A 12783-nucleotide genomic window follows, 5' to 3' on the forward strand; every position below is an offset into this window, starting at 1 on the left:
TATCAAAATTTTAGGAAACTATTAAAGACTTATTTATTTAAGAAATTTTTTGAAAGATTGAAAATGTATTTCATTCTGTGTTGTAGCAATATTTTACTTTTGTTAAACTGTATAGATCTGAAGGGTAATGCGATATGCAAATGTTATAACATAACATAACTTTTTATTTATATGCCGCAAAAGCTTTTCAGTTCTGTACCTGATTGTAATTTGCCAGGTTCTGCTACAGAATACAAAGGAGCAAAATCAATATTACATTACATTACATTAGTGATTTCTATTCCGCTTGTAACGTGCGGTTCAAAGCGGATTACATTGGAAGAGAGCTGGACATTTCCAGGAGGATGCATTACATTGGAAAATTGCTGATACAGGTTACAAATTGAGGATTCAGATTACATTACATTGGAAAAATATTTCAGGTTTCGTTACATAGAAAATATCCGGCTTCCTTACATTGGTAGATAGCTGGTTATATCAATAAATATATATAATTCATTTCTTACACAATCCCTCTGGAGGCTGAACTCGTGGGATCTTGCATCCTCTTTAGCCTCGGCTTCAAGGGTAATAAAACTTGTTATCCCAGGACAAGCAGGCATGATATTCTCACATGTGGGTGACGTCATCTACGGAGCCCCAGCGCGGACAGCTTTTCAAGCAAACTTGATTGAAGTTTCAAGTTTGCTACACTGCACCACGCATGTGCATGCCTTCTTGCCCACTAGAGGGCGCATCCCCACCTCGTGGTCCTCAGTTCAGTTTTTTCCGCGGAGCCAGAAGCCCTGTGGATTTTGTGCTCTTCGAATTTAGCCTTCTGACACCGCGGCTGTGTGTTTCTTTCACAGTCGCTGTGCTTAATTTGCTTTTCTTTCTTCTTTTGTTTCAGTTTTCGTCGAAAAAAAAAAAAAATTATTTTGATTCGGCTCCGGGGGCTCCCGGTAGCCGCGGCCGCGGGACCTCGTTCGTTCCCGGCCGGTTTTTGTGTCCATGTCCCGTCCTTTGACGGGTAAAAAGTGCACCCGGTGCGATCGGTTGCTCTCAATTACCGATCCTCACCAGTGGTGCTTAGTTTGTCTGGGTCCTGAGCATCCTACCGAGTCCTGTGATAGGTGCTCCACTTTTCAGACTAGAGCCCTCCGCCGACGCCGTGCCCGGATGGCGGAGCTCTTCTCTGCGGACCCCGCAGCGGGGAAGGCCTCGACGTCGGCCCCGGCCTCGACCTCGGCCTCCGGTCCCCCGACCCTCGACTTCCTCCAAGCCTGCTGCCTCGACCAAGCCTGCTTCGGGTAAGTCCTCTCTTCCATCCTCGACTCCAGGGTCGGCGAAGAAGCCATCCTTGGGCTCCTCGACTGCGGGTGGGTCGTCCTCTGCCCCGACCCGATTAGCAAAGCCCAGTGCCCCGAGGGAATACTCGAGACCGAGGTCGCCCTCCAGGGAGCACTCCTCGGCCCTGGACCTGCCAGCCATGATGGGGGTTCTGGTCTTCCAGGACTTGCTCCGAGCGCTGATTGCCTCGGAGCTGTCCGGGGCCCTAGCGCACCTGCAGCAGGCTTCGGCCTCGATTGCTCTGGCCTCGACTGCCCCGGCGTCGGCGGCCTCGGTCTCGGTGCCTTTGGCTTCGGCCCCCGGTGGTCTGCCGACCTCGACCCCGACCTTGCCCTCGACCTCGGTTGACCAGCCTGAGAGGAGTGTCAGGCCTCGGGACAAGGTGCGTCGGGTTAGGAGGATCTCTTCCACGTCCTCTTCCTCGAGGTCCTCCCGGGGTTCCTCGCCCTCGAGTCGGCCTCGACCGAGGCGTCGGCCGAGGAAACCCAAGTGTTCTCGTGCTTCTCCTCGGAGACGCGATCGCTCCTCGCCGGCCGGGGGGGAGACATTACCTGTCTCGGAGCTCCGCCTCGATAACCCGAGGCTCTTCCGCACCCCCGGAGGAAGGGGTTCGAGAGACTCCTCGCCGAGACGGAGGGGATGGACCTCGGTTCCTCATACCCCGGGGACTTCCCCCAAGGGCTCCTCGGGACATAGGCAGTCCCCGACCCCTTCGAGGTCGCTCGGTACGGCCTCTTGGGGATCGGAGTCTGGTAGGGAGCCTCGGTATTCCTTCGAGGCCTCCCCCTCCTTCTTGGCGGCTCGGACCTCGCGTACTCCTTCCCCGCCTGCTAGGCCCTCTTCCTTCTTAAAATTTGTGCAGGATATGGCGAGGGCCTTAGACCTGGACTTGCTTGCTGGGTCTCAATATACGAAGGAGTTTTTGGAGGAACAAGACCTGCCCACTCCCCCGAGAAAAACTCCTCGTCTGCCTCTCAATAAGGTCCTCCACCAGACCTTCCTGAGAAATTTGGACTCCCCTCTTACAGTCACAGCGGTGCCCTCAAAGATGGAGTCCAAGTACCGGACCATACCATGGAAGGGCTTTGATAAAGCACAACTGTCTCACCAGTTGTTGCTGGTGGAGTCGGCGCTGAAAGAGTCGCAGCCCGCTAAGATTTCGGCGGCGGTCCCACCTGGACGGGAGGGTCGGACCCTGGACAAGTTTGGTCGTCGCCTCTATTCCAACTCTTTGATGGCTACCAGGGTCCTTAATTATGCCTTTACATTCTCCTCTTATCTTCAAAACATGGTCAAAGACTTGCCTCGTTATCAAGGGGTCCTGCAGGATTCCCACAAGGAGGGGTTTGCCACTTTCATCTCCAACTTATCTCAGCTGCGTCTGTACCTGTTCCACGCTGTCTATGACGCATTTGAACTGGCCTCCAGGGTATCCGCCTTTGCTGTGGCCATGCGCCGCCTGGCATGGCTACGTACCCTGGACATGGACCCGAATTTGCAGGAACGTTTGGCCAATCTACCCTGTGTTGGCTCTGAATTATTTGATGAGTCCCTGGAGGCGGCGACCAAACGTCTGTCGGAACAGGAGCACTCCCTGGCCTCCTTGGTCCGTCCTAAACCTCGGGCCCCGCCACAGAAACCATTTTGGCCTCCCCCACGGTGATACCCCCAGAAGTCTACGCCGGCCTTCTCTAGACCTCCGCCCCGCCGCCCACCGCAGCAGGGTAGGGGAGGCCAACAAAAACCTCAGGCGCAGGGGACGCCCAAGCCGGTGCCGTCCTTTTGACGGGAGGTGCGGAGGGGGGCGGGCCCCCTCCGCACTCTCGCCGAACCCCCTTCCTATAGGGGGTCAACTCCAAGCCTTTTCTGCGGCCTGGACCGGGATCACATCAGATGCTTGGGTGCTCCGGATTATCTCCGAGGGCTACTCGCTCAATTTCTTAACCACACTGCTGGAACATCCGCCGGCTGCTTACCCATTCAGCCAAACCCAACTTCCCCTTCTTCTCGCGGAAGCGAGGGCCTTGTTGAGCCTTCGGGCGGTGGAACCTGTACCCCCCGACCAACGGGAGCGGGGGTTTTACTCCCGTTACTTTTTGGTCCCAAAGAAGACAGGAGACTTACGCCCCATTTTGGACCTCCGGAAGCTCAACAAGTTCCTAGTCCGGGAGAAGTTCCGTATGTTGTCGCTTCCGGTGTTGTACCCTCTTTTGGAGGAAGGGGATTGGATGTGCTCCCTAGACTTAAAGGAAGCATATACTCATGTTCCGGTGCATCCCGCCTTCCGCAAATTCTTACGGTTTCAGGTAGGGGAGTTGCACCTTCAATATCGGGTCCTCCCCTTCGGACTGGCTTCGTCCCCTCGAGTCTTCATGAAGTGTATGGTGGTGGTCGCTGCAGCCCTGAGATCTCGGGGGCTACAGGTCTTTCCCTACCTGGACGATTGGCTGATCAAAGCGTCGACCAGGGAGGGGGTTATCTCAGCGACCCAACAGACTATCATTTTCCTTCAACGCCTGGGGTTCGAAGTGAACTTTCCCAAGTCTCAATTGTGCGTCAGGATCGCGACCCAGTATCTCGTCCAATAACGGTGACTCCTTCTTTGAGACGCTCGCTCCGTTGGTGGACCAACTCTTCCAATCTTTCCGGGGGTTTGCTCTTTCTCGTTCCTCCGCATCGCAAGGTCCTGACCACGGACTCCTCGGAGTACGCGTGGGGGGCTCATCTCGACGGTCTGCGGACTCAGGGTCTATGGTCGGCAGAGGACCGTCTTTGCCACATCAATGTGTTGGAGCTTCGGGCCATTTTTCTGGCGGCTCGAGCGTTCTGCCACTTGCTGCACGATCAGGTAGTCCTCGTGCGGACGGACAACCAGGTGGCGATGTATTATGTGAACAAACAGGGCGGAACGGGCTCTTGGTCTCTGTGCCGGGAAGCCCTGCGCCTTTGGGAATGGGCGGTCTCCCAGAACATATTCCTGCGTGCGGTTTATATTCAGGGAGAGAGGAACTGTCTGGCAGACAAACTCAGTCGTCTTCTCCAGCCGCACGAGTGGTCGCTGAACTCCCGGGTTCTACGCGAGGTCTTCGACCGCTGGGGGACTCCTCAGGTGGATCTGTTTGCCTCCCCGGAGACTCACAAACTGCCCCTCTATTGTTCTCGGATGTACTCCCGGGACCGTCTCGAGGCCGATTCCTTCCTTCTCGACTGGGGGGGGAGGTTCCTTTATGCGTTCCCTCTTTTTCCTCTGATCTTGAGAACGTTGGTACATCTCAAATCGACCAGAGCCACTATGATTCTCATTGCGCCTCGTTGGCCCAGACAGCACTGGTTCTTCCTGCTCCTTCAACTCAGTGTCAGGGAACCTCTGCTTCTGCCTGTTTTTCCCTCTCTGCTGTCTCAGAGTCGGGGTTCGCTGTTACATCCCAATCTTCAGTCTTTACATCTGACCGCTTGGTTCCTTTCCCCTTGACTTCGGTTCCTGTTTCTCAGTCGGTGAGGGAGATTTTGGAAGCCTCGCGCAAGGTCTCGACTAGGCTTTGTTATTCCCAGAAGTGGACCAGATTTTCATCCTGGTGCTCCTTGAACCATCTGGACCCGAGTTCAGTTCCAGTGTCTTCGGTGCTGGAATATTTGTTGCATCTGTCTAAGTCTGGGCTGAAGACGACTTCCATTCGGGTGCATCTCAGTACCATTGCGGCGTTCCATCGGCATCTCGAGGGTCGGTCTCTTTCTCTTCATCCTCTGGTAACTCGTTTCATGAGGGGTCTCGTGAATGTTCACCCTCCTCTGAAACCTCCTCCTGTAGTTTGGGATCTTAATGTGGTCTTAGCTCAACTGATGAAGCCTCCTTTTGAGCCTATCGACAAATCTCATCTTAAGTTTCTCACTTGGAAGGTGGTCTTTTTGCTTGCGCTCACGTCCGCTCGTCGGATTAGTGAGCTGCAGGCTTTGGTTGCGGATCCACTTTTTACTGTGTTTCATCATGACAAGGTGGTTCTTCGCACCCATCCTAAATTTTTGCCTAAGGTTGTGTCTGATTTCCACCTCAATCAGTCCATTGTTCTTCCGGTGTTCTTCCCGAAGCCCCACTCTCATCCTGGTGAGGCGGCGCTTCACACGCTTGACTGTAAGAGGGCGTTGGCCTTTTATCTCCAACGTACTAAGTGTCATCGGAAGGTTCCTCAATTGTTTTTGTCCTTTGATCCTAATCGGTTGGGACATCCTGTTTCCAAGCGCACCTTGTCCAACTGGTTGGCTGCTTGTATTTCTTTTTGCTATGCTCAGGCTGGTCTCACGCTCCATGGTCGAGTCACGGGGCATAAGGTCCGGGCTATGGCAGCTTCTGTTGCTTTCCTCCGGTCTACTCCTGTGGAGGACATATGTAAAGCTGCCACTTGGTCTTCGGTTCATAAGTTCACCTCCCACTACTGTCTGGACACTTTGTCCAGAAGCGACGGCCGGTTTGGCCAGTCGGTGTTACGTAACCTGTTTTCCTGAATTGCCATCCTCCCACCTGCCCTTTTTTGGTTAGCTTGGAGGTCACCCACATGTGAGAATATCATGCCTGCTTGTCCTGGGATAAAGCACAGTTACTTACCGTAACAGGTGTTATCCAGGGACAGCAGGCATATATTCTCACAACCCGCCCTCCTCCCCGGGGATGGCTTCTTTGCTGGTTATGGAACTGAAGACCACGAGGTGGGGATGCGCCCTCTAGTGGGCAAGAAGGCATGCACATGCGTGGTGCAGTGTAGCAAACTTGAAACTTCAATCAAGTTTGCTTGAAAAGCTGTCCGCGCTGGGGCTCCGTAGATGACGTCACCCACATGTGAGAATATATGCCTGCTGTCCTTGGATAACACCTGTTACGGTAAGTAACTGTGCTTTCCCTCCCCTCTAGGCTATCTGCCTGGTAGCTTCCTGTCATGCTCAGTTTATTCCTGCAGCCTTGCTGCATGGGTGAAATCAGTTTCTTCTGCTCATGATTTGTTTTCAATTCCTAGTCTTTATTTGATTTGTTTCACGAGTTTGCCCAATTGCTGCGGATCAAGTCTGTGGGAGTGATCCTTCTGCGGGAGATCGCAGATATTTTAAATTTTGTCTGCTTCTGGAGGGTGCTCTTTAAGCTTAAATTGCAGCAAGCCCTCTAGACAGCCTGCAGATTGGATCGGGTCTCCAGGATCGGGAGCCATCTCTCCCCTGGTTCGTTCACAAAGGGGTAGAGCGCAGGCTGCTGCGGTTACATGGAGGTAAGCCGGGATTGGAACCAGACCACTTTTCTTCCCAATTTCCCTGAGGGGTCCTGGTGGTCATGATCTGTGGTAACAGGGAAGGTGAGGCGGTCAGAAGACCTGGAAAATCCAGTTTAATCAGCTTCTGAGGTACTGATCTCCTTGCTTGTACTGTGTATTGCAGGCTGCCATAAACTTTCATTGCAGCACATGTCTCTGTGGTGTCTGTGAGTCACAGAGTTTAGTGATTTTTTGGGGGGTGCTAAAATCATGGGTTTGGGTGGTCCCCCCCCACCTGTAAAATTGCCATTTTTTGCAGTTCCTTGCTTTTTCCCCCGGGCAGTTTTAGGGCAAAATCGGCGCCCATCTTGGACTTTCTTTATAGTTTTCAAAAGTATATTTTTTGGACTTAGAAGCTTCGTTTTTGCTCCAAACTTCTCAGATGGCCACCTCAGGAGAGGATGGCATGGATTCATGCCATAAATATGGCGGATGGCTGACGGATTTGCAGCCGTGTATCATGTGCTTTGTGGCCCACGAGGAGCATGAACCATGTGTGGATTCTGCACTATCCTCCAGCGAGGACTTGCTTTCCTCCGATTCCGCCAGAGACGCGATTCCAGCGTCTGGGACACCAAAATTGGGCGAGGAGGGCACTTTCGCAAAACGCAAGTGCAGTTCTGGGGTAAAGTCTCATAAGTCTTCTAAATATTTCAAATCTGAGTCCCGCGGATCTGCTGTTGCTTCTGGTGACTATTTTCCGCTGGAATCTGTGGATATGATGTATCTGGCTTTCATGAGAAAAAGGGCTATGCCTGTCTCTCCCTCTCAGACTCCGGTCCGGCAGTCTGTTCAGCCTTTGGATTCCAGCATGTCCATTTGCTCCCTTGCTGGTCCACCTGAAAGCAAGCGGCAGCTCCCTGCCATTGCCTCAGTACCTGCATCCATTTCTATGCTGTTGCTGTTGCATGGCTCTTCGGCGGAGTCAGCTGATGTAGCTAACTTAGCGGATTTAGGAGATTTCCAGACCACTGATTTCCGCGATCTTGGAGAGGATCAGGCGGTATGCAGGCTCTTTAAGTCCAGCCGCCTCCCTGATCTTATCTCTGAGTCACTGCGGACATTTAATCTTGATTCAGACTCAGCGGTTCAGGCAGAGTGTTCCATCATGAGTTCTAAGCCCCCAATTCCCGCTGCATTTCCGGACCACGCGGACTTGGCAGAAATTCTCTTGGAGGTTTGTGAGGCCCCGGAGGGTCCCCTAAAGTGCACTAGGGCCATGGCTAAGTTGTATCCCATGGTATCGGAATTTTCCCAGCGCTTAGTCCCGCTGAAGGTGGATTCGGATGGAGGGGTTGTCCTGAAGGATGTCCAGGACAGAAGAGTGGATTTTGTCATGAAGCATATTTTTGATTCCGTTGTGGCAGGAGTGCGAGCTGTGGCATCCACTTCCTTTGTGGCCCGAGCATGCCATTTCAACTCCGTCAGGATCCTTCGGGACCTCGACTTCCTGGTTTCGAATTGTTTGGCAGATGCACTCTATGATGTCTTGAAAGTTTTTGCTAAACTGGGAGCTTATTCAGTTTCTGCAAGGAGAATGTTATAGATTTGCCAGTAGTCAGGTGATTCTTCAGCTAAGGCTATGCTGAGCAAATTGCCTTTTAAAGGTTTGCTCTTGTTTGGCCAGGGTTTGGATGATCTTATAGCCAGTTTGCAGGACTGTAAGCCTAAGGTGTTTCCTAACTCTAGACCTCGCCTGACCATGAGGGTAGGGCGGTCAAATTTTCATCCCTTCCGGCAAAACTCACAGTACTCCGAATCCCCTGTGGCAGGACAGTGTTTCCGAGTGTCCTCCAGACAAGCTTTAGAGGTGCAGTCTAAAGGAGTCTTCCGACTCCCGACCTTCTGTCCCTCCCAAGAGAAAATTATGATGCCAGGTATCTGGTGAGGTTCCTCCGGGGGGGGGGGGGGGGGAGGAGGGCTTTTGGCTTTCGGCTTTCCTTACGGAATGGCTAAAGATAACCTCGGACCAGTGGGTCTTGGAGGTAGTCAGGGAGGGCCTTCAACTACAGTTCTTCCGGCCGTCGATGGACTTTTTTCTGTCCTCTCCCGAGGGAAATCTGGACATGGCCTGCAAGGTGCGTGCTATGGTGCGCCGGTTACTGGATCTGGCGGCCATAGAGCTGGTCCCAAGGGAAGACTTGGACTCTGTGAGAAACTCGATATACTTCATCGTGCCAAAGAAAGACTCTGAAGATTGCAGTCCGATTCTGGACCTGTGAGTTCTGCGTTTCCGGATGGAACTGGTTCAATCTGTACTTACAGTAGTGGCACCCGGGGAGTTTTTGGCTTCCTTGGATCTCATGGAAGCGTTTCTCCACATCCCGATATTTCTGGATCATCGGAGGTCCCTGAGGTTTCATGTTCTCGGGAGGCATTTCCGATTCGAGGCGCTACCTTTTGGTTTGGCATCGGCACCCGTTCATTCTCAATAGTCATGGTGGTAGTGGCAGCTGCCCATCTATGATCACTGGGTGTGCTCATACATCCGTACCTCGACGACTGGCTGATCAGAGCTCCCTCGAAAGTCCAGGGCCACTTGGCGGTTCACCAAGTGGTGTCTTTGCTGGAAAGTCTCAGATGGGTGATCACTCTGAAGAAGAGTCATCTCGAGCCGACGCAGGACTTGGAGTAACTGGGAATCCGGTTCCACACAGGAATGAACCAGGTATTTCTTCCAGCATTCAGAAGACTCAAACTCAGAAGTTTGATTCGGGACATGTTAGCGGTTCCAGCACCGATGGCCTGGCAGTTCTTGCAGGTCTTGGATCTCTTGGTGGCGACCATAGATGTGATTCTTTGGTTGAGACCTTGCCAGTTATCCCTTTTGACGTGGTGGAATCCCCAGACAGATGCGCTGGGGGTGAAACTGCCTTGGTTGGCTTCTTGCGCAGCAGTATGCTGTGGTGGTTGAACCCGGTCACTCTGAACAAGGGGCTTCCTCTGCAGTTCTTGGATTGGGTGACCCTGACTATGGACGCAAGTCTCTCCGGCTGGGGAGCAGTTTGCATGTCTGTACCGATCCAGGGCTCCTGGACGGCAAGGGATCGATCAATCGACTGGAACTGTGAGCGATCCGATTAGTTTGCTGAGAATTCAAGGGAGTCTCTACCGGAAGGCTGTCCATGTGTTCTCGGCCAGTGCGATGGCTGTTGCCTATGTCAACCATCAAGGGGGCTCGAGGAGTCCCCTGTTGGGCTTAGAGGCTTGGATGCTCTTTGCTTGGGTGGAGCGTCATCTGTTGGCTTTGTCCGTGGCTCATGTGGCTGGTGTAGACAATGTTCAGGCAGACTTTCTCAGTCGTCAGGCTCTGGCCCAGGGAGAATGGTCTCTGACCAGGTTAGCGTTCGAGGCCATAGTGCGCCGCTGGGGTTGTCCCACCTTCGATTTGATGGCATCTTCAAAGAACAGGAAGGTGGACAGATTCTTCAGCTGCCGACAGGAGGTCGGCAGAGAAAGGAATCGATGATATGATTCAACCTTGACCCGAAGAGGAACTTCTGTATGCCTCTCCCCCGTGGCTCATGATAGGGTGCGTGCTGCGTCGGATGTCCTCTCGTAGGAGTCTTGTGATCCTTGTGGCTCCGGTCTGGCCCTGAAGACCTTGGTATGCAGACCTTGTGAGGTTGAGCTCAGAGAGGGATCTGCGTCTTCCTTGCTATCGGAGGTTTCTTACGCAGGGCCCGATTGCACTTCAAGATTGGACCGCTTTGGTCTTACAGCCTGGCGCTTGAGCGAGCGGCCTTGAAGTCCAGGGGTTATTCCTCTGCGGTTATCGCTACACTCCTTCAGAGCAAGTGGAAATCAACTGTATCGGCCTAAGCGAAAGCCTGGAGGTGCTTTCAGTCTTGGTGTGCGGGGCTTCAGGTGGACCCTTTGGTACCATCAGTGGCTCATGTTCTGGACTTCCTGCCAGCTGGTCTCAGCAAGGGTATGGCGGTCTCTTCACTCCGTGTCCTGATTGTGGGACTTTCCTGTTTAGATCCCTTTTCGTTCAGGAGTTCTCTGGCATCTTACCTGAATGTTGTCCAGTTCTTGAGGGGAGCTGGGAGTCTGCGGCCTCCCTTACGACCACTGTCCAACATGGAATCTGAATTTGGTCCTATGCTCCCTCATCTGCCCTATGAACCCCTGGATGGCATCTCTCTGAAAGAGTTTGCAACTTGTGGCGGTCACTTGGGCACGGAGAGTGTCGGAGCTTCAGGCTCTGTTGTGCAGAGATACTTTTTTTCATATCACTGTGTCGGCCGTGATTTTGCAGACTGTGTCTTCCTTTCTTCTGAAAGTGATTTCCTCTTTCTATGTCAACCAGGAAGTTTGTCTGCCAGCCTTTGTTCCTTTGGGTTCCAAGTCTAGGGACCGTGTTTTGCGGTCTCTGAATGTGTGGCGTCTCCTTTTGAGATATCTGGAGGCCACTAATGATTTCCGTCTGTCGGATCATCTCTTTGTTCTAGCGGGCCCCGTGCGCCAGGATCAGCCTGCTTCTAAGGCTACCATCTCGCGTTGGATACTTGTGGCCATTTCTGCTACCTATGTTTCAGCAGGGAAGAAGCCTCCCCTTGGGATGAAGGTTCACTCTTCCAGAGGCAGGGCTTCCTCCGTGGCGAAGTTTCTGGCAGTTTTGCCTGAGGAGATTTGTAGGGCGGCCATGTGAGCTTTGATTTATGCCTTTACCGGGTTTTATCGGCTTGATGTAGCAGTTAGGGGTGATTCAGCCTTTGGTGCTCCCGTTCTGGTGGCGGGCTCATTGAGCCTCCCCTGAAAATTGGGATTGCTTTGATAACGTCTCACAAGTTCAGACTCCAGAGGGATTGTACAAGAATGAAAGATTAGGTTTCTTACCTCTGCTAATCTTCCTTCTTGTAAATGTCCTCTGGAGGCTGAACTCCTGCCCGTTTTGTCCGATTTGTAGATCGCCTCTTCAGTTACTGGTAAGATGGATTACTGTATTTGACCAGACTCACTAAGAGTTCCATACTTGTTCCCTTAGGTTGGGTTCAAGGGTTGTCGGGGTTCCTGGGTGGTGCCCCATCTGAATTTCAGGTTGTGTCTACGTTAGGTGGATTTCTCTGTTTTGCAATTTTTAATGTTCAAATTTCTATTTCTTATATGTATTAAAAGAAAAAAAAAAGTTGGCCTTTTTTGGCTGAGATTCCTTGTGTTTGATGTACTCATGAGCAGAATTGACTGGTGGTAGCGGGAATTCCCGCACCCTCTTCTCTTTTTCTGTTTCCTGTTTGCACTAGCTATCACTGGCTTTTCGACAAACTTAGCATGACAGGAAGCTACCAGGCAGATAGCCTAGAAGGGAGGGAACAAGTTTTATTAGCCCTGCAACCAAGGCTAAAGAGGATGCAAGATCCCATGAGTTCAGCCTCCAGAGGAGATTTACAAGAAGGAAGATTAGCAGAGGTAAGAAACCTAATCTTTCATTAGAATTATTGAGTCTCCTTGTCCATCAGATATGTCTGACATTTGGCCACTGGTGTGAAATGTAGTTTTTTTTTTTAGTTTAAAATTTTTATTGAAGTTTTTAAGAGTGAAACAGAACAACATCCAAAAAGCTTAGAAAAGTACAGTCATTATCGTCATGAATAAAGAAAATAAGTCTTAACATACTGTACTATGCAATAAACCCATATGATTAAAGCGAACACGTAACCAGCAAAATAGTGAGTTAAAATAGATGTGTCTCAGCAAAGAAATCCAGTCTGGGAATGGCAATTACAATTTTATTTTATTTTGTCAGAGACTGGTTGTCATGTCTCCTAGTGGGAAGAGTGCCAATACATTTGTAAATTTCAATTCTATAGTTTCATTAATCTTTAGAATTTGAATCTTCTATTGTAACTTAACTTGTCCTGGTGTCTGTAGCAAGCAATCATTGTGATAGGATGTCATATTGGAGGTGAAAGTGATGCTCTCTTAAGGATCTGCTTTTGTAATGGGGTGCCTATGTGGAATACCAAAAAGGGGGGCCTGTTTTTATAAAGGCTCTTTCTGTTTCAGTGGCCCAGAAGGTGGTAGCTGTACGGAAAAAACAACAGCTGTCTATAGGCCCATGCAAATCATTGCCTAACTCTCCAAGTCACTCATCTGTGTCAGCAGCCTCCATCCCTTCAGTGCACATCAATCAGGTGAGGCACCATCATTTTCTTCC

General features: G+C 51.4%; 1 protein-coding gene across 2 annotated transcripts in view; it reads left to right on the forward strand.

Moving 5' to 3' along the window:
• AGAP3 (ArfGAP with GTPase domain, ankyrin repeat and PH domain 3) overlaps nucleotides 1-12783 on the forward strand; it is a 597692-nt gene that overhangs the window by 177140 nt on the left and 407769 nt on the right. For both annotated transcript variants that reach the window (XM_033932747.1, XM_033932746.1), the window contains exon 7: nucleotides 12633-12760. In XM_033932747.1, coding sequence (XP_033788638.1) covers nucleotides 12633-12760 — 128 coding nt within the window. The remainder of the gene's footprint in view (nucleotides 1-12632; nucleotides 12761-12783) is intronic.

Source organism: Geotrypetes seraphini, chromosome 2, assembly GCF_902459505.1.
Source record: "Geotrypetes seraphini chromosome 2, aGeoSer1.1, whole genome shotgun sequence".
In the NCBI taxonomy this organism is placed as follows: Eukaryota; Metazoa; Chordata; class Amphibia; order Gymnophiona; family Dermophiidae; genus Geotrypetes; species Geotrypetes seraphini.